Below are 19,924 nucleotides of genomic sequence, written 5' to 3' on the forward strand. Positions count from 1 at the left end.
TTATTTATTTTTCGCTTTTTGTTGGTTCAAGGTAGAGTATTATATGCGATGGTAGATCGCACAGATCGTGGATTTTAAGGGATAGTATAGCCCGTTTAGTTCCATAAGTATGACACTACCTATACAGTTCGTAATGCTATACTGAGAGACTTGCAGCTCGAGATAACTAGTTCGAGGGAGAACGACGGAAGCGAGAATTGAAGTCTTATACACTCGGTGGTTAATTAATTTTGCAGGACTTCCATCTTGTCCTATTTAGTCTGCATTACTAAGCCTTTGACAGCGCTGTGATTTTAGAAACTTATTTTTCATCCCGGAAGTAGTCCAAATTACTTCTGACTTTAGTCGCCTAAAAATTTATTATAGCGTAATAGCAAGGACAGATCAGAGCGCGACACTTTGAGAGGGCTTCTCCGTCTACACACGTATTAAATTTTTGGAAGCTCAGCTGAATTTATAGATCATAAAAAAAACCTAAAAATACATATTAGGCTTAGGTTGGGAAAAAAAGGCGTTGAAATCCTTCAGTTTGCTAAGGTTTCCGTCAAATTCGTGAATTTCCATTCCGGGAACCATCATTTTATTTAATTCTTTTTTTTTATTTTTCAAATTACCTCCGTCCATGGGCTTAATACTTCTACGCTACCAAATTAGCATAAATTATGATTGCAGTGAGTACTTTGAAATTACGATTTGAGTGTTTTAGTTAGGGATTCAGTTTCTTAATTAAATTAAATGGGGTCATACTTAAAATACTCCAAATACTCTGAATGCAATCTTAACTCGATTTGAAACTGACCCTTGTAGGTCAAAATGGAAATAGAAGTTAGTTACATTTTCGACTCAAAATCGAATCGATCGCCCAAAAGAACACAACTCCTTAATTAATTTATGCATGCAAACTTATCAGAAAACACCCTGTATATTTTTGCAATATGGACAAAGAAATCAAATCCTTCTCCTACCCACTTTTCCAATCTTTTAAAAAAGGCGCGAATTCTCGCTTTAAACTGATTCGGGCAGTGAGTGAAAAACTTCATACGCAATTCAAATCCGTTTGTAGGCATAGATATTATTGGGGAAAAGGAACGTAATGTTCACAGGAGGGTAAAGGCCCTTTCAGACCGTACAACATTTGACTCAACTAGATGCATGGGTCAAAAATTTGAGTCCGCAATAATTGGTCAGTGGTCAATTATTAGTTTGGTCGTTCAACTTGTTATCCAACTTCTATTCAGTGTTCACACGGTCCAACTAAGTTACTCAACTCAAGTTAACTCATCTAAATAAGTTAAAGAGTTGTGTCGTCTGAAATGGCCTTTAGATCCCCTCGCACGCCGTGCAAATCCAGTAAGGCCTTCTTCCCCCTCCCCTTTTTTTGGGGGCCAAAGTTTGAACTTTCATTTCGTAAAGTTTTTCATCCCCCCGACCCCCGGTTCGCATTACCATTAGTTTTCCTTTAAGAGCCCGTGGCTGTGGGGGGGGGGAAGGAAGGAGGGGGAAAGACTTTCATATTTCGATCGAGGGATAGATGGGGAAGATCCCCGGAATTCTTTATTTCTTTCTTTCTTCAAATAGCCCGAATTTAAACTATTTAAAGGGATTCCTGGAAGAAAAATCGTATTTGACTTTTTCATTCAAACGCGGTTGGTTTTTCTCGGTAACGTCTGCACCTATTTAAATGAAAATTGGAGGTTCGTTAGATTTAATCGTGTTTCACCACGTGATGAAGATAGAATTTTAAATTTTGGCCGGTAAGAAGGGTTAATGTAGGTGAGGAGAAGATAAAGACAGACATTTAAGTCGCGCGTGTAAGGCTCCTTTTTTGGCCGATTTATGAAAGGGGTTTGTTTTATTATTTTAAAGGAATCTCAATTCATAAATGATAACAACAACGGTAAAATGTATCTACTAAAAGGGTTGTTTTTACGCAATATTTTGAAATTGGGTGTAAAAAGGTTAGGGAATTTGAAATTGGGCGATAAAAAGGTTGGGGGAATTTGAAATTGGGCGATAAAAAGGTTGGGGGAATTTGAAATTGGGCGATAAAAAGGTTAGGGGAATTTGAAATTGGGCGATAAAAAGGTTAGGGGAATTTGAAATTGGGCGATAAAAAGGTTAGGGGAATTTGAAATTGGGCGATAAAAAGGTTAGGGGAATTTGAAATTGGGCGATAAAAAGGTTAGGGGAATTTGAAATTGGGCGATAGAAAGGTTAGGGGAATTTGAAATTGGGCGATAGAAAGGTTAGGGGATTTTGAAATTGGGTGTTAAAAGGTCAGGGGTTTTGAAATAGGGTGTTAATAAGTTATAGTTTATTTTTTTGAAATTGAAAGTTATAGAATTTTAGAAATAGGTGATTTTCCTGTAGCATAAGTTAAGTTGAAAGTGAAATTTAAAATAGCTATAGAAGATCAGGAAAAACCTGAAATTGAAAGTTATAGAATTTTAGAAATAGGTGATTTTCCTGTAGCATAAGTTAAGTTGAAAGTGAAATTTAAAATAGCTATAGAAGATCAGGAAAAACCTGAAATAGACAGTTTCAAATTTTGAAATGAAAATCCCAAAACCTTTGTCAACCCTGTAATACTATCCCTTTGAATAAAAAAAAAATAAGAATTTTTTATTTTTTTTTTTAAGAAAACAGGATAGAATACGGAATAAAATTTGGCGTCGATTCGGAATAATTTTTTAGTTTTCACTTGCCCATTTACCCCCTGAGGGTGATGGGGAGAAAACCCCTAGCTCCTTCCTCCCTGTTTTTCACCCCTCCCGCACCCTGGAACCCCTTTTGTTCATCTTTCTCTCGTTGGCTCCTCCCTCTGACCCTTTTTTTGGGATTCCATCCTGGCGTCTTGTCGTTCTCTCCCTCTCTCTCTAAGGCTTTTCTCCGTTTTCGCATCTTCCTTCATCTTGAGCTTCCTTGGGGATCATCCGACGTTGGTAGCTTTGTTCCGGGGCTGTAAATCGTCCCGTCACGAAAACTGAACCCCCGAGAGAGGAACAATGACGCGTCGTTGGACTGATGGAAGAGGAGAGCGAGTGAGAGAGAGAGAGGAAGCTAGGGGGAAGGGGTTAAAAACGAAATCATCTAACGTATTAAGCGATTCTTAACGCTCAATGGCGTATCGGGGTTTTCCGGAAACGATTTTATTTCATCTCTCTCTTTCTTTTTTTTCTCTCTCTTTAGTTTTTCTAAAGACTTCCTATTTCTCTATTTTTTATTTCCTAAACGAGATACCAAATTTCTCGCAACCAAAATCTTTAAATTGAAAAGCCTTAATATAAGTTGAAGGTGGATAAACGGTTTTTTTTCTCTCACTTAAGCCTTTGCCATAACAATCCGCTTAAAAGAAAATTGGGTCTATTGTTAGGTTTATTTTTATTCTGAAGTGTTTGGGGGATGTTGACGTAGTTAATTTGTCATTGATTAGACTTTAATTAGCTCTGTTTCTAATTAATATTAAATTAGGCTTAGTATTGTTGAAGGCAGAAAGAAAAAAAACTTGCAATTAAGGTAGTTGTTAAGCCTAATTCTGCCAATATTTTCTTTAGAGTTTTTCATTCATTTTGTTAAATCTAAAATTAATGTCGAACTTCGTGTTACAATTAAGTCAATTTAATAAGCAGTTAGGCTTAAGTTAATTTTGAATTTCAGATTCTTTGGATTCGAAACAAACTAGAAGCGAGGGAAAGGTTACGGCTATCGTTAAGCCTAATTATTCAAACAATTGCTATTGTTAAGCCTAATGCCAATCTCCTTTCATTTTTGAAGAAATTTTAAATTCTAATTCCAATGTAAAGGTCTCGGACGGACATAGAAGGCCAAAATCATAAGCATACTTAAAAAAAAAATTGTAAAAAAAATAAAAAACTGACCCTCCTTGCAAAAAAAAAATGAAAATTCTCTGCAGGTTCTCTTTGTTTTCTTTTTGTCTTTAAAAAACCATTTGAGTTTTGCCTGCTCCATCTCTTCCTAGTAAAGCCGTTGCCACATATTCTAGGCCTACATCCCAAAACCTTATAACCCAGTCAGTCTCCACTTTGGAGTGTGATAACTCTGCTTCTATTAGAGATACGGTTAAAACCTTTGAGTATGTCATAGCCCCACTTCTCGCCTTTCCAACGATACCTAATTCTTGGGGTTCCCAAAAATAAGTGCTCGAGTAATTAAGCAAAATATCCAAAGATAACACTAATTCTCTCCACACAAAATATGAAATGTTTGACTCCGGCTTAAGGTTTTTCTTACACTACAAGGTTTAAAAAGAAAGAAAAAAAAACTCCTTATCTACTAGTAATGACATCCAAACTCGCTATACTCGAAGACAAGTGTACTTTATTAGTACTACTTTCTTTCTTATGGGATATAACATTACCCCTACATCCGCCTCAACTTTCCTCGCGCTTGCAAGTAACTATATCCTTCGCCTTAAATGGCAAAATATTTTTTTATACTGTTGGAAAGCGTTTCCATAGAGAATTTTTTTTTCTCTTTCCTAATTCCAAGTTTGGTCGTTCTTTCGATTGTACTTTTTCAATTTCATCTTTGCTACTTCCTAGACCTCCTAAAACATGGACCTTGTAAACCCCTAAGGGGACGGGAAAACTGGGAGATTAGTTTCTTTGTCAGTTTACAAAAATATGTAATAACAGAAGCTCACTGATATCACAAGCTAAAAAGAAAGTCTTCTTTACCGGTCCTCTTTATAATTATAAAGTCCATGCCTAAACACTAGTTAATGACGTGGCTTTGTGCGGGTTATGGGGGGATCAAAATCACCAACCCCCCTCCTGTTTTTAAACGCTCACGTCTCCTATTTTCGAGATATCTTTAAAGTCAGGAAAACGATTTTCTTTTATTTTCCCAAAGGGGCTGCACCCCTTTAAGTTATCGGGGGGATCATTTTTCTTTTACAACAATAAAAAATAGCCGCGCTCCGTTCCCCCTTCATTTCGTAGTTATTAGCCAAAACCTTAAAGAACTTAGCTTTTCATACTATTAGCTTAATATAAAAACGTTAATTGCTTTTTGCCAAGGCTTACGGTTAGGTTTATATATTTAAGTTTATGACATTATAAAAATGCACTTTGGGACTTTATCTTAATGGATTTTTTATTAACTGCGGTAAACGGGCATCAAAGGAGAAATTGGTTTAAAAATAAATAGTAACTGTTTGTGGGTTTCCAAATTTGTTCGGGCTAATGACTTAAGCCTTTTTTTCAGCGATATGATTTTATTGTCTTAAGCCTTATTTTCAGCAATAGGAATTTAATATCTTAATCCTAATTTTCAACAATAGGGTTTTAATGTCTTAAGCCTTATTCTCACCAATAGGATTTTAATGTCTTAAGCCTAATTTTCAACAATAGGATTTAATGTCTTAAACTTAAATTTCAAACCCATGGCCTTCAGTGTCTTAAGCCTAGTTTTCAAACCTAAGCCTTCAGTGCGTTAAGCCTAGTTTTCAAACCTAAGCCTTCAGTGCGTTAAGCCTAATTTTCAAACCTAGGCCTTCAGTGCGTTAAGCCTAATTTTCAAACCTAGGCCTTCCGTGTCTTAAGCCTAATTTACAAACCTAGGGCCTTCAGTCTCTTAAGCCTAATTTTCAAACCTAGGGCCTTCAGTCTCTTAAGCCTAATTTTCAAACCTAGGGCCTTCAGTCTCGTAAGCCTAATTTTCAAACCTAAGCCTTCAGTACATTAAGCGTAATTTCAAACCATGAGACGGGTCCTTCAGTGCCTTAAGCCTAACTTTCAAACTTAGATCTCTTATGTCTATTTTACGTCAGACAGGAATAAGAATAGGCAGAACTTATTTTCCTTCAATCTGACGTTCGAAAATTCAACCCAGAGTCTCAAAAGACCCTAGGAACCACCCAAAAAGTTTTTGTGGTAGAAAGAGTAAAAAAATCAAATATCTCGTTCGAATCATTTTCCGTTTCATTTTTTTTTTCTTATCGCGTTCGTCTCCTTCGGGCTTTCTTTTCTCCCAAAATTTCTTTCTTGCACCTTATTCTTAGATATATATATGGATATCAGAAATATGTCCCTAAACCCCCAATTTGAAAGATTAGGCTTAGCGAAAACAGTAGACATTCGTCTGCATGAAGGGTTGAAACAAATTGAGTTTATTTCCAATTTTACCGCTGTATTTGACGAAATTACAGTTCACATTTTTGATATCTATCGCGTGTCCCATTGTCGTAAAAACTGGGGACGGAGACGCTTGGAATAGTTCAAAAAGTTCAATCTCTCTCGCTCAGTCTCGTGCCAAACCCCATCTTTTATCGAAGATTCCCATAGGATAGTTGGCGGCGGCGACCAAGGCCCGTTTTTCCCAATTTTTCTTTACTCTTTAAAACGTCCAAGAACTAAAATTGACCGACGTTTTTCCACCTTTTAAAAAGACCTATTGGGTACTCCGGAAAGTATTGGAAAATGCTTTTGTCCGCTCCTCTTTCAAGTACCAGGAAGACAGGACCATTCGTGGTTCGTTGGGTTCCTTGGTATCTATCAGTTCCTAAAGGATTGCGGCAAATTCCTTTTCTTTTCTTTTTTTTTAGTTAGAGCGTTCGAATCGAATAGTTCAAAAGATCCTTCAAGTGTCCAGGATGTTTTATCTATTGTTAGGAATTTCAATTGAAATACTATCCTGAAGCTAGAAGGTTCCTTTGTTTAATTATCGTTAGGTTTTTGGGATATTTTTTTCTACGCCTGTACGCTGTCTTCTCCCTGAACGTCGGAGTGCAGCGGGTGAAACAGTTCTACAGGGGCTATGAGAAAATACATTACTGGTTTGCCCCTTAATTTCGCTTCCCCTCATGGCTTGGTTGTGTCGTATTAAACAGGTGTATAACGTGTGAAGCAGTTCTACAGGGGCTATGGGAAAATACATTAGAGGTTTGCCCCTGAATTGTGGCTTCCCCTTTACGATAGTTTTGTTATTTAAAAATATTTAAGGTGCTTAAAACACGATTAACATCATTTTAAATGCTAAATAAAAGGCTTTTAAAATATTCTTTTTTAACAAATATTAGTAATTCCGAGCAAAATAATTATTATTAATTATCAAAAATAAACTAAATTAACTAATATCCAAGGCCTAGTAGTAGACCTAATCTGGAATAGTTTATTTAACAAAATCAAGAAAAGGCAGCGAGTATCCGGGTAAACAGACGTAAACTAATCAGAACTGAATTGAACTCCTTACTAAAGGTGTTGGATTGGGGCGACAAGATTTACTTTATTTCTTTTTTGGAAAAATCCGGAGATTCTTGTTTTATTAGAGGAGACAAAGAGTTGTCAGGTCGCGGGTCGGTGGGAAGGCCGCGAGATCTTATATGGTCTACTACACTCTGCTTGCCTGTCTTGAAAAGGGACAGAAGGACAGAGATTGGATAGGACTTGAAAGAGGGTGAAGTAAAGGTCGTTACACGGTTTGTCGTCCTCGTCGTCGGCTAATCTTTCTCGGGGACTTATTTCTCGGGAACAGCTGCTGGTGAACAGGCAACGTCTCAGCGAGACTGTATTAAGACTTAGGCTACCAACCAAACCATCCACGTGTCACCTTTCAACATCGTGTCAAAGTTTTTAGATCCTGGTTCAAATGGGCTAGAACCCCTTCTGCTCCTGTATCACACTCCTACCCCCTTCACCTTGTTTCATATTTAATGCCTAGCCAGTGGTCATTTTAAATTTGAAGAGAAGTGTAAGCCCGTGCTTTTCGAGGAACCATATTATTTGCTTGTCCGTTCACGGTTTTGGTTAAGGCTTAACCTTTTCACGCAAAAAGTTGGATTGTTTAAAAGAGATTGGAGTTTGAAGTTATTATTTTGAAAAGGGGTTCAAGTTTTCAATTCGAAAAGTTGGATTGTCTAAAAGGGGTTCGAGTTATCAATGCGAAGAGTTGGATTATCTTAAAGAGGTTAAAGTTTTCATTTGAAAGAGTTGAATTGTCTGAAATTAAGTTGAATTATTCGATTAAAATCCCAATATCTGTCAACTTCGGTTAAAGGGAAACTTATCACTGGTTCGTCTTGAAATTCTATGACGAGTGTGGAGGGTTATGTGTTGAGGAAAGGCCGGTCCAAGAAGGAAATAGTAACGGTTGGAAGTACTTGTAGCTGACGTTTTCCCTTCGTGTAAAGAATCTGGGCTTTATAGCCTAAAGTTCATCCCATGGGCATTCTTCAATGCGACTAAAAGCTAAAAGCCTCCATTATCCCGTTATAGCCAAAGTGCTCCGGCCATATACTGACTGCATCGTTCTTTTTTATTCGGCGTTATGTTCTGATTTTTTTTCTTATACTCTCTCTTAGTAACGCTATATAGAATCAATATAGAGAAGGGGAGGCGGCGGGGAGGCCCAAAGATAAGCCTTTCCCCTCTATTTGCTTTAAGATCTCTACCAGTAAGAGATAGAGTTCATTTCTAGCGGAAACTGTTCTAACTCCAAGAAGTGACTTTTTCCTTTCGCGCTACTAAGATCACCCCCTTCTTTTTCTCCCTCTATCTCAGCTTCTTCTCCAATAATATAAGTCCGAGAGAGAGAGGAAAAAATTGAAAACGTTAGCCCTGGAACAATCAAGCAGCCTAGCACAATCAAGCAGCCTAGCACATTTTTTGTAGAATATCCTCTGGGTTTTTTTTCTTCCGGATAAATGTTTCTTCCTGCTCTAGATCTATTTACTCCCTGTTTGCACTTCCTAAATTATGATAGTACATTTTTCCCACTTTCTTAAAGAAATTGTTAAGTCTAATATTTAAAGAAATTGTTAAGCCTAATATTTAAAGAAATTGTTAAGCCTAATATTTAAAGAAATTGTTAAGCCTAATATTTAAAGAAATTGTTAAGCCTAATATTTAAAGAAATTGTTAAGCCTAATATTTAAAGAAATTGTTAAGCCTAATATTTAAAGAAATTGTTAAGCCTAATATTTAAGGAAATTGTTAAGCCTAATATTTAAGGAAATTATTAAGCCTAATATTTAAGGAAATTGTTAAGCCTAATATTTGAGGAAATTGTTAGGCCTAATATTTTTAAAACTATTAAAACTTAAATATACCAAAACTTAAATTAAAATAGAGCGTACCTATCTTAATTCAAGAACTAGAGATGGTTCTGGATTGGTAGAACGTGTAGAGGCGTGCTTACATTTGCCTGTTTCCTTAAAATAACAAATTTAACATATTTATAATAAAATTCTTGTTTTTGTTGTTATTTTAGCTTCACGCTTATCCGGCGGACGAATTAATGCCCCTGAGTTGTAAAGGACGATATAGAGATACGGAACCTTCCAGAGGCGATGTTGACGATAGTCTTGGAAAGTAAGTCAAGCTTTGAGAATAGAAAATCTTTTTCATTTTCCTCCGCGCACACATATCTTGAGGAAAGGAACAAACGATAGTGTAACTCCCTTCGCGCCGGGCTCTTGGGTTGGCTCTATCATCTTTCCTTATCAATTAAGCGTTTAAGGAAGACGGGAACGATTCCCAAGGAAACTAGCGAAGAAGGAAAACCAACAACCACGTCTCCCCTCAAAATCTTCTTCTCATCATCATCATCTTTCGCGGGTTTTCGCTCCTCTAAAATCAGCCAAAACTATTCACCCACCCCTTTTCCGGAACCGAATTAAGAGGCTTACGAAAATGTTTTTCCTTCCATCAGAATTAGCGTCAACCCCATACACTTTAATTCGGTACCGAATTATCTCTCGTTGTCTCGCGTGTCATCTTTACAGTAATGGAGTCTTGTTTTTGAAGCGCTATGCGCCTAGAAGAATTAATATTAATATATGACTCGGTGGTAATAAGATTAAGGAAGACGTTATTTTATCAGAATGGCGCGCTAGACCAAGGCCTAAATTTACCCCTAGGTCCCAACCAGCTTATGAGAAACAGGATTCCCGCCAAAAGGCAAAAAGGCTGGAAATAAGAGCTAGTACGAAATAGATCCCTCCCCCTTTTTGGTGGTATCTTTTCAACCGTAATATCTCGCTTGCTCGTTCGTTAATGTGATTTTTCTGTACTATGTAGGATTTCGGTTATCAAACGGTTTAACTGGTAAGTTCATAAGATATGTCCCGTAAGTTTGTCATTGGTTACTGAGAGCTTGTCATGAAGTGAGGCGCTGTCAAAGGCTTAGTAATGCATACTTAATAGGAAGAAAGTCCTGCAAAATTAACCACCGAGTGTAGGACTTCAATTCTCGAACTAGCTCGAGCTATAAGTCTCTCAGTAGCATTACGAAGTATAGGTATTGTCATACTTATGGAACATATCTTATGAACTTATATATATTTTTGGTGGTCCGTCTTTATGTGAGATCGGTATTTCCTCTGATTGGATGCCATTTACGAAGGAAACGGGCTCGCGCTGTGATTACGCGTAAACGGGGAAATTGATTGGGTTTTGGTTTCCTTGTTGGAGAGAAGTGTTCGCCCCAGGCCTAGTGATTTAGAATGATGTTTATTGGGCCGTTAAAACGCCTTTTAACCTTATTTAAATTTATTGAACGAAAAGCGAGTCTTTTACACTTCGGAGAAGATAATATTAAGCCTAATTTGACCTAATGAACTTATATTACTCCCCTATTGGCCAATGATATACTCTGACGTTTCGTATCTGTTAAGCCTATTTCTGCCTATTTATTGGATTCGATTTTCAGTGAATCCTACGTAATCTTGTTAAGTCAACTAGGTATGGCCTACATATTTCATTTTCTCCAAACGTAGTCGAAATCTTGAGCTTTATTGTATTACTTCCCTACATGTCAATCTAGATGTATGCGCCAAGGCTTATCGCACCTTTTTAAACTGACGAATGCGTTCAAAATGATGCTTGGAAGCAGACGACCCATCATTTTGACCCAGATTTGTCACTTAAAATGGCGTGGTAAGCCTTGGCGCACGCATCGGGAATAAGATGGAGTATTAACTCGATTTCGTCACATTTTTGTTAAGCCTATTTTGGCCTACGTATTTGAGTTTTGAATAATTGTTAAGCCTTGGTTAAAAAAAACCTAAGCCTACTTTGGCCTACATATTTCATTGTATCTGATCTATTTTCTTCACATTTCTCTTTAGTTTTTCCTTAACATTAATTGATACTCTGGATACGCTAGTGGTGAGTTTAAAGAGTAACAATTAAAATATTATCTTTGATCAAATAATTAAGTGAAATGTAATATATCAGATAATAGGAGATTTAAAAGAATTTGAAAGAGCAACTCGCTTAATTATAAAAGATGTCTCTTTCGATAACGACGTTGTTGTATCCGTTTTTGAAACTAACATTCGTGTCCTCGGGTAAAATGAAACAAAAATAAATTAATTTTATGCAAATTATATAATTACAAATTCTAACGAAATAAAATTGGAATTAAAGGGGGTTACTAAGTGGTCATATTATGGCTTCGTATCTTCAAGAGCGTTTAAACCGAATGCTCTGGTATCGAGGTGAGCTATTATCGAAAGCCAAAGACTTGGGTTACCGTTTATTACCCGCCTTTAATTCAACGACCGGAGTGCCTCATCCCCGGGTTAGTTAAGACTAATTCTCTTAAGCCTATTTTCTAAAAATAAATCTCTAATTGATCGCCTCATTTAGATCAATTTAATGCATGGTCTAAAATCACCAAAATTGGGGGTAGTTAGGGAAACTTGTACGGCTTGCGCTGGTACCATGATCCTAGAAATGGCCGCGCTTAGCAGGTTAACTGGTGAAACCATTTTTGAAGAAAAGGCCCGGTCCGCCATGGATTATTTATGGCAACAAAGACACAGAACGAGTGATTTAATGGGGACCGTTTTGAATATTCATAATGGAGATTGGGTCCGAAGAGGTAGGGTCCATTTTTACGTTTTTTTACTTTTGCGCCGGCTAAGGTGGCGAGCAAAAGTATTGCCGCGACGTATTCCGGCCGGCTGGCTGGTTGTTCACGCGAAATTTTTACTTTTTGTCGTATTACAGACAGCGGTGTTGGTGCTGGAATAGATTCGTATTACGAATATTGCCTGAAAGCCTACATTCTTTTAGGCGATGATATTTATTTGGACAGATTTAATAAACATTATAGCGCGGTTATGAAATATATTAGTCAAGGACCGCTTTTAGTCGATGTTCATATGCATCGACCGCATACGAATTCTAAAAATTTCATGGATTCTTTATTGGCGTTTTGGCCCGGGTTACAAGTCTTGAAAGGCGATATTAAACCCGCGATTGAAACACACGAAATGCTATATCAAGTTATGCAAAGGCATAACTTCTTACCCGAAGTATAACACTTGAATTGAAATAGTTAATTTTAATTTATTAAGTTATGGTTACGTTTTTAAAAGGCTTTTACAACCGATTTCCAAGTTCATTGGGGTCAACATCCGCTCAGACCCGAGTTTTTAGAGAGTACCTACTTTTTATATAAGGTACTTTTAATTAAATTTAGTTTAATCTGGTTTTTTTATTACTGTTAATTAAAAATTAAACTTAATTAGGCTACGAGTGATCCTTACTATTTGGAAGTGGGTGTTAAAGTCATGGAGAGTTTGCAGCAATACGCCCGAGTTCCTTGCGGATTTGCCGCAGTTAAGGATGTTAGAACTGGGAGTCACGAAGATAGGTAATTAATATAATTAAATGAAATTAATTTTAAATTGAAGGAAATCTTAATCAAGATTAATTTAATTCAATAAATTTAGAATGGATTCTTTCGTATTGGCGGAGACTTTTAAATATTTATATTTACTTTTCGCTGATAAGGAAGATTTAATATTTGACGTAGATGATTTTGTTTTTACAACGGAAGCTCATTTGTTGCCGTTGAGTTTGGCGCGATTAACAAATCTTACCAACATTAATGTAAGTTATTAATTATATTCTTACGATTAACAACATTACTAATGACCTTTTGTTGGACACTCACTTTAGTCACCTTTCGACACATTATACGACGAAGATTTCACTCACAGTTGCCCAAACAATCACTTTCTATTTCCGGAAGGTCCAAACTTTGCTCAATCTGTTAGGCAACCTTTGAAGAATCTCGTTGAAGGTGTTTGTCCAACTTCAAGAACACCGTAAGTACTTTTTCCTGATGCCAAAGGCGGTTAATTTTAATTTTATAAATTAATTCCATGATAGAAGTCGTCGTATTCACGCAACGGAATTTCAAGCTAGCAATCAAGATCATTTAAAATTAATTCAGAAAATGGGAATAAACGTTGTGATGTTGGCTGATGGGCGAATACAATTAGTGCATAATACCGCTCACGTAAGTAATTAATAATATTTAATTAACCTTAATTATTCATGTTTAATTAATCATTTTAACATTAATTAGGCGGAAACTACGGAAGACGCGGAGGAAGGAGTTCTTTTCATGCAGGAAATGATTGAACTTTCAAAGACGCAAGCTCAACAAGGTATCGGTAACTAAAATTTAACTTTATCTTTTAATGTTAATGTTAATTAAATTTAATTTAACTTATTTTAAGCGCCGTTTTTGTATTCGCTAATTATTTTTTCTTAGTAGATCAAAGGCTTCAGGCGGTTTATTTTACGCTTCCAACTACAAATACTAGAATGGTTCTAAACGCCGGTCCCGCTCAATTTGGAATGGAATTAAAGTCAAAAGCCCCGGTAATTAAGTGTTTAATTACGTGTTAAATTAATTAAGTGTTTCTTTCTCCTTTTTTTAAAAGGAAGTAATTGTTTAATTAATTCAGGTTCAGTCTTCAGTCGTCGTGGCTAAACCTTTAAGAGCTTGCGCTGATCTTCAGAATAGCGGTGATATGAGTGGAAAGATTGTTGTGGTCGAAAGAGGAGATTGTATGTTTGTTGAAAAAGTAAGTACTGTTTATTATTTAACTAATGGTTTTTGGGGAAATTAGTTTCAATTCGCGATTAAGTTTAATGTTTTTCAAGGAAATTGTTTCAATACGCGGTCAAATTTATTGTTTTTTAAGGAAATTGGTTTCAATACGCGGTCAAATTTACTGTTTTTAAGGAAATTGGTTTCAATATGCGGTCAAATTTATTGTTTTTCAAGGAAATTGGTTTCAATACGCCGTCAAATTGATTGTTTTTAAGGAAATTTGTTTCAATACGCGGTCAAATTTAATGTTTTCAAGGAAATTGCATGTTTCAATACGCGGTCAAATTTATTGTTTTTCAAGGAAATTGCATGTTTCAATACGCGGTCAAATTTATTGTTTTTCAAGGAAATTGGTTTCATTACGCGGTCAAGTTTATTGTTTTTCAAGGAAATTGGTTTCAATTCGTTACTAATTTTATTGTTTTTCAAGGAAATTGGTTTCAATTCGTTACTAATTTTATTGTTTTTCAAGGAAATTGGTTTCAATTCGTTACTAATTTTATTGTTTTTCAAGGAAATTAGCGTTTATTATTGATGCTTTTAAGGAAATTTGTTTTAATTGGCGTTCATTATTAATACTTTTAAGAAAATTAGTGTTAATCCACATTTAATTCCGTGTTAATTTAGGCTAGAAGAATTCAGAAAGCGGGTGGCATAGCCGGTATAGTCTTAGACAACAATCCTGGTTCGAGTTGTCAACACTCGTCTATGTTTGCCATGTCGGGTGACGGTAAAGATGACATCACAATCCCCGTCGTTTTCCTATTCTCAGTTGAAGGTTCCATTCTTCTCAACGCCATCAAAGAATTCCCTCGACTTATAATTGGTCTAGCTGAAAGTAACGCCCTAAACGGTAAGTAATTAAGTAAAATAACCAATCACTCGTTAAACCCTCAATAAATAATTATTTTCGTAATAAAGGCGAGAAAAAGGTTGAAAGAGGCGAAGCTCACGTCGAAGAAATCGAAGGAATCGAGGCGGAAAACATTTCCAATTTAAGCGGTAATTCGGAGACGAAAATATCGGAGGAAAAGGAAGTCCCTACTCCTACTTCAACTTCAACGCAACCACCGGAAGTTAAACCGACTGATTCCGAATCCGAATCCGAGTCGGAAAAACGAGTCCTTCAATTAATAAACCGACTTAAAAATCTTAAAAAGATCAAATTTGATTTGGATCAACTTTTAACGTTAACGCGAGAACTTCAAGAAGACGATGTGCAGACATCGAGTACCGATAACGGTCGTAATAAAGGGCTTCCGAACACTGATAAAGATGGTATCGCGCCCGCTAAAACTTTAATGAAAGGTAAACTCCATCGCGTGATGGAAAAAATCTTGGGTAAAGAACAATTACTCGAATTGGATCAAGATTTCCAAGTGCTCATGGCAAAATTAACGGAACTCGTTAAATATCAAACTAAACACTCTCATACGACGGTTTCTTCTTCCAAGCTGCGTTCGGATACGAACGGTGCCATCCGTTCTTTACGCATTATGCTCGATTCCAGAACGGGTTCATGCGCAAACCCCCATATTAATCGAGCCGCCTTCCGTGACTTTATTATTAATAGCGGCAATCGTAATCGATGGTGCGCAAGACCTTATAGAACTCCTCCTCCTCCTCGATCATCGACAAGGGGAAATTTATGATGAATTTACCCCCCTAATTTGAGGGAATTAAGGAACCACTAACGAGAAAGAGAGAGAGCGAGAGATACGTTAATTAATTAATTAATATATTCAGTCAGTGATCGAGTTAACGAGTTAATTATAGGGGGAAGGGAAATTAATTAAAACTTAAAAACAATTGACGACCTGTATGGGTTTTGTTTTTAAAGTAACTTTATTTAAGAACAAATTTAATGTTGGTTTGTTTCTTAATTAATTAATTAATTAATTAATTTAATAGGTTTTGTTTTTTTAAAAACCGAATTAGCGCCACCTACCCATAGCGGCGACTTTGAGAACTACTGTAATCGGCAAGCCAATCGGATGTCGCTAAAATCTGGTGACGTCACTGACGGGCACTTTCGGGGAGTCGGGGTCTTACCAAAAATGACGTCACCACATTTTAGCAACATCTGGTTGGTTGGCTTGCCGATTACAGTAGTTGTCAAAGTCGCCGCTATGGGTAGGTGGCGCTGATCAGGAATAAGCCTGGCTAATTTAACAGCAATATTTTAATTTCTTTTCGAAAAGGAAAATTTCAAATAAATTTTCATCAAAAAAGTCTCGTAGAGAGACGAATTAACGAGCGAGGATTCCATTATTATAGCAATTTAATTAATTTCAAAAAAATATAAATCGACCTGCCATTAAAAGTGACTGACTATATCTGATCTTCAAATTAAATAAATTATTTGAAATTGAATCGTGATGCTAACTAATTTTTAACGCGTTTAATTAATTATCCCTGAATTTATTTCGTTTTCCCGTCATTACTAACGAACTATAAAACTATAGCAGCCATTTTACGGACCGGTGCTTTAATTCTGATCTCCTAACAACAATTAATTGATTGTGTCATGGGAAAATGAAATAAATTCACGGCTTTGATGAGACATATTCTAATTTAAAGGCCTATTAATTTACTACTAATTAAAATTATTTCTAAATGAAATATTTAAGTCAGCGCTTGGTACAAAGCTGGGATGTTCTTTATCTCTCTGATATCATAACCCTATAATACTCTATATAAGTACGGGTCGAAAGAATATTGGCTACGCGTCTATCGTTCGTGAAGAGGGGCGCGACTTCTTCTGAGTTCTGACGACTTATTGGTTTAAAACACAAATTATTATCGCCTACTGTTATCTTCAGCGCATGTAGATGCCGTAAAACTCGAGCGGGTGAGAAATTTTCGCACTATAGCCTAGGGACTTGGTAATTCGAGCTTAGCTCCACCCCCAGCGCCATTATAATATTTTTTACAGAATTAAAGCTATTTAAGCCCTTAATCCTGATATGTTTTTTAGCGCTAGTGGAAGATAGCGTGACGTTGCATGACGTACGTAGTACTGCCAAGTCCCTATTTTTATTCTCGCAGCCACACTTACGGTTTTAAGTTAACCCTCATTTAGCTCTTTTCGACTTAAGTAAATAAAATCTCTATTCTATTCTAATATGGAGGAGAAACAGATGAACAAAGATGGCGCTACGTTCTTATTCTGCGTCTCGCATGGAGGGCCCTTATGACAGGACCCGTACTTATGAGGTGTATTATAGGGTTATATAACTTATTTTAATACGTACGTGGTTACAAATTAAAAGTTGGTTTTTTTTTATTCCTATCTTTGAAAAACGAATTCAAAGTTAATGCCAGAGAAAGTCATAAAAACAAACAATCTAATTCGTTCGTTCCTTCGCAGTTGTTTCTATGCCTTCCTTAAACATGGTGATGCATGCACTTTGCTCGCTAACACCATTTTTTTTTTTCGAAGTGAAATGATTTAAAAACAAATAAAATAAAAAAAAAATAAAACAGACAAAAACACCGTGAAAGTAAATTAAATAATGTTTGCCTTTAATAGTTTAAAAAAATGAAATTAATAAACTTCCTGTGTAAATATTTAATTTTTAATAAATAAACAAAAGTCGACGCCGAGACACAAGAGACGGAAATCATTTAGTCTAAACAGTTTTTTTAATTAATTAAAGTTTTTTTTAATCGACAACGATTTATTTTTCATCTTTTCTTTTGTTTGAAAAATACATTTAATGTTTAATCCCAATCCCAGAAAAAAAAAAATTAAAAAATGCAACATCGTTTTAATCAATTTACAATACAATAATTCCCAAGTGTTCGTTCGTTTGTTTATCGTAAGTGTTAAAATATTTTTAAACAAAATAATTAATCAATTATTCATTTATTTTTTATTCAAAGAAGACGATCGCAACCATTAATAAAATTCCAACAAGTAACGCTATAACTTCTTTAATAGATTGCCAGAAATTAGTATCCTCTAAAAGTTCGGGAATGACCGAGACCGTAGCGATATAAATAAAACCACCGGCTGTAAATGGTAAAACCCAGGAATTGGATGTATTCCCTTCAGCTAGAAGACTAACTACAGTTCCTGATAAAGCTCCTACAGCCGTTAATAATTGCAACATCATCGCCTAGAAGATTTAACGAAAAACATTATCGAACGTTAGCGAAAGTTTTAAGTTTGTCGAAACGTTTGCCTTTGAAGTATTGTACCTTTTTCTTTGTACAACCAGATTGCACTAGAATAGCGAAATCCCCAATTTCGTGAGGAACTTCGTGTAGTAATATCGTAACTGTCGTTACAATCCCTATACTTTTCCCAGCTAGAAAAGACGCTCCGATAGCGAGACCATCGGTGAAGTTATGAGTAAAATCGGCAGCCAAATTTAAATAACCAGCGACTTTAATATCTTCAAAACCTAATTAAATATTACTTTTTAAATTAATCCCCATGATTAATGATAATTAAATAGTAAAGTTACCAGGCTCTTTACTATCAGCGACGTTCGTCGCTTCTCGTTCAATTTCCCAATCACTTTCATTATCACTATTCTTTTCTTTAATTACTTTATCGCTAACTTTGGGTTTCTCTACAGGTGGTGGTTTATGGGCTGCGTGACTATGTCCGTGTCCACCCTTAACTATCCTAACAAACTTCTCGACCATTAAAAATACGACGATACCGGCCAAGACCCATAACCCGACTCCTAAATCGTGTCCGTGTCCTTCGTGAGAATGGCCAGCGGAATGAGAATGACTATGACTATGACTCTCATCTCCGTGGTGAGAATGAGGTACTAAAGCGTGAGGTATTAGGTGAAGGAAGGCGTCGCCTAATAAACCTCCTGACGCGAAACTAAGTAAGACTTTCAGAAGGGGTTCTTGCTCCTCGCGGTTGTTTAAAGGCACGAAAAAAAGGATTAAGAATGGGGCGGCGCTGATTAAAATGGTGGAAGTAATTGCCTCTAACCAGACGGAAGGTTTCGAAACGGGAGGAGGAGGCTTTGACGAGGATTGTTTAGTGTGTGTGCTCGTTTTGGGAACACTGTGTCCACGGTCATGGCTATGCCCAAGATGGTCGTGGCTGTGCCCGTGGTCATGGCTGTGCCCGTGGTCATGGCTGTGCCCATGATCGTGGCTGTGCCCATGATCGTGGCTGTGCCCGTGGTCATGGCTATGCCCGTGATCGTGGCTGTGCCCGTGATCGTGGCTATGCCCATGATGACCACCATCACCATGCTGGTGAGCAGCTTGCTTAGCAGCATCAACATTGGCTTGCCTTGAGTACTTGAATGATGGATTATTATCTAAGACTTCTTCATGGCTATGTCCATGGCAATTGACCAGATAAATTAAAAATCCGCAACTTAAATACAAAACAAAACTAATTTTTGGCGATTTTCGCGGACACCGCGAACCCATGTTCGTAAACCAACGCATCACCGTCGTCCGATGTACCGTAGGCTACGTAGCGTAAACTCGCCGTGTCAAAGCACAACCCACTCCATCACGTTTTTCAGTCAAAGCGTGATCGAGTCGGCTGTGGTCTGAGATTCTAAGCTAGGCTGGAAATAAGTGCAAATATGGCTAAAAACAAAATAAGAAGTAGCATTCTGAAAATTCTGAAGTGTCTCAGTAAGAAGCTGCTTAAATATCGGTTGAAAAAGTCAGAATTTCTGTCAAGTTCTTTCTGGAAATATATAATCGACCCTGGTCGCTTGACGATTGGCTATTTCTCCCGTATGTATGAGGGATCAATAAACAGGGAAAATAATACTGGAATAGAAGATCCAGGATTTTTTATTGCACTGCAGCATAAGTTTATAAGATCATGGATTTATTTATTAATAAATAAATTCATGATAAGATATGTTCCATAAGTATGTCACTACCCATACTTCGTAATGTTAGAGGCTTAATGAGAGCTAGTTCAAGAACGACGTGAGAATTGACTACACTCGGTTTTGCAGTCCATCCTCCTCTTTAGTCTGTACTAAGCCTTTGACAAGGCCTCACTACGCGTCGCTTTACAAGAATCTATGAAGTTTCACCTACGTCA

At 36.7% G+C, this 19,924-nt stretch overlaps 2 protein-coding genes across 5 annotated transcripts in view; one reads left to right on the top strand and one right to left on the bottom strand.

The window, feature by feature from the left end:
* LOC149718198 (ER degradation-enhancing alpha-mannosidase-like protein 3) overlaps nucleotides 1-17,488 on the top strand; it is a 32,542-nt gene extending 15,054 nt beyond the window's left edge. Inside the window, exons 3-18 of one of the 4 annotated variants that reach the window (XM_089871161.1) lie at nucleotides 9,229-9,329; nucleotides 11,087-11,126; nucleotides 11,196-11,308; nucleotides 11,388-11,541; nucleotides 11,610-11,844; nucleotides 11,973-12,280; nucleotides 12,344-12,427; nucleotides 12,497-12,621; nucleotides 12,701-12,860; nucleotides 12,930-13,078; nucleotides 13,143-13,272; nucleotides 13,342-13,429; nucleotides 13,531-13,640; nucleotides 13,727-13,846; nucleotides 14,503-14,728; nucleotides 14,797-17,488. In XM_089871161.1, coding sequence (XP_089727287.1) covers nucleotides 9,229-9,329; nucleotides 11,087-11,126; nucleotides 11,196-11,308; nucleotides 11,388-11,541; nucleotides 11,610-11,844; nucleotides 11,973-12,280; nucleotides 12,344-12,427; nucleotides 12,497-12,621; nucleotides 12,701-12,860; nucleotides 12,930-13,078; nucleotides 13,143-13,272; nucleotides 13,342-13,429; nucleotides 13,531-13,640; nucleotides 13,727-13,846; nucleotides 14,503-14,728; nucleotides 14,797-15,527 — 2,874 coding nt within the window. In that variant the 3' untranslated portion in view covers nucleotides 15,528-17,488. The remainder of the gene's footprint in view (nucleotides 1-9,228; nucleotides 9,330-11,086; nucleotides 11,127-11,195; nucleotides 11,309-11,387; nucleotides 11,542-11,609; nucleotides 11,845-11,972; nucleotides 12,281-12,343; nucleotides 12,428-12,496; nucleotides 12,622-12,700; nucleotides 12,861-12,929; nucleotides 13,079-13,142; nucleotides 13,273-13,341; nucleotides 13,430-13,530; nucleotides 13,641-13,726; nucleotides 13,847-14,502; nucleotides 14,729-14,796) is intronic. The other 3 variants (XM_089871162.1, XM_089871163.1, XM_089871177.1) reach the window with 3 other exon arrangements.
* Nucleotides 17,489-17,501: 13 nt separating this feature from the next.
* Nucleotides 17,502-19,385, bottom strand: LOC149718199 (zinc transporter Slc39a7-like). Its single transcript, XM_089871346.1, has 3 exons — nucleotides 18,348-19,385; nucleotides 18,079-18,284; nucleotides 17,502-17,996 (listed from the first exon to the last, which is right to left on the bottom strand). The coding sequence occupies exons 1-3, from the start codon at nucleotides 19,303-19,305 to the stop codon at nucleotides 17,751-17,753; spliced, it is 1,410 nt and encodes a 469-aa protein (XP_089727472.1). The 5' UTR covers nucleotides 19,306-19,385; the 3' UTR covers nucleotides 17,502-17,750.
* Nucleotides 19,386-19,924: the final 539 nt, after the last annotated feature.

This window comes from Phalangium opilio, unplaced genomic scaffold (assembly GCF_054372755.1).
Source record: "Phalangium opilio isolate 3A_F unplaced genomic scaffold, DU_Popi_V2 ptg000002l_1, whole genome shotgun sequence".
In the NCBI taxonomy this organism is placed as follows: Eukaryota; Metazoa; Arthropoda; class Arachnida; order Opiliones; family Phalangiidae; genus Phalangium; species Phalangium opilio.

Excerpts from the sequence above, each read along its gene's own strand:
- LOC149718199 (XM_089871346.1), bottom strand. The coding sequence starts at position 19,305 with ATGCGTTGGTTTACGAACATGGGTTCGCGGTGTCCGCGAAAATCGCCA. Across the intron at positions 18,285-18,347 it reads CGCTGATAGTAAAGAGCCTG|GTTTTGAAGATATTAAAGTC; the intron begins GTAACTTTACTA and ends ATATTTAATTAG. Across the intron at positions 17,997-18,078 it reads CTGGTTGTACAAAGAAAAAG|GCGATGATGTTGCAATTATT; the intron begins GTACAATACTTC and ends TAAATCTTCTAG.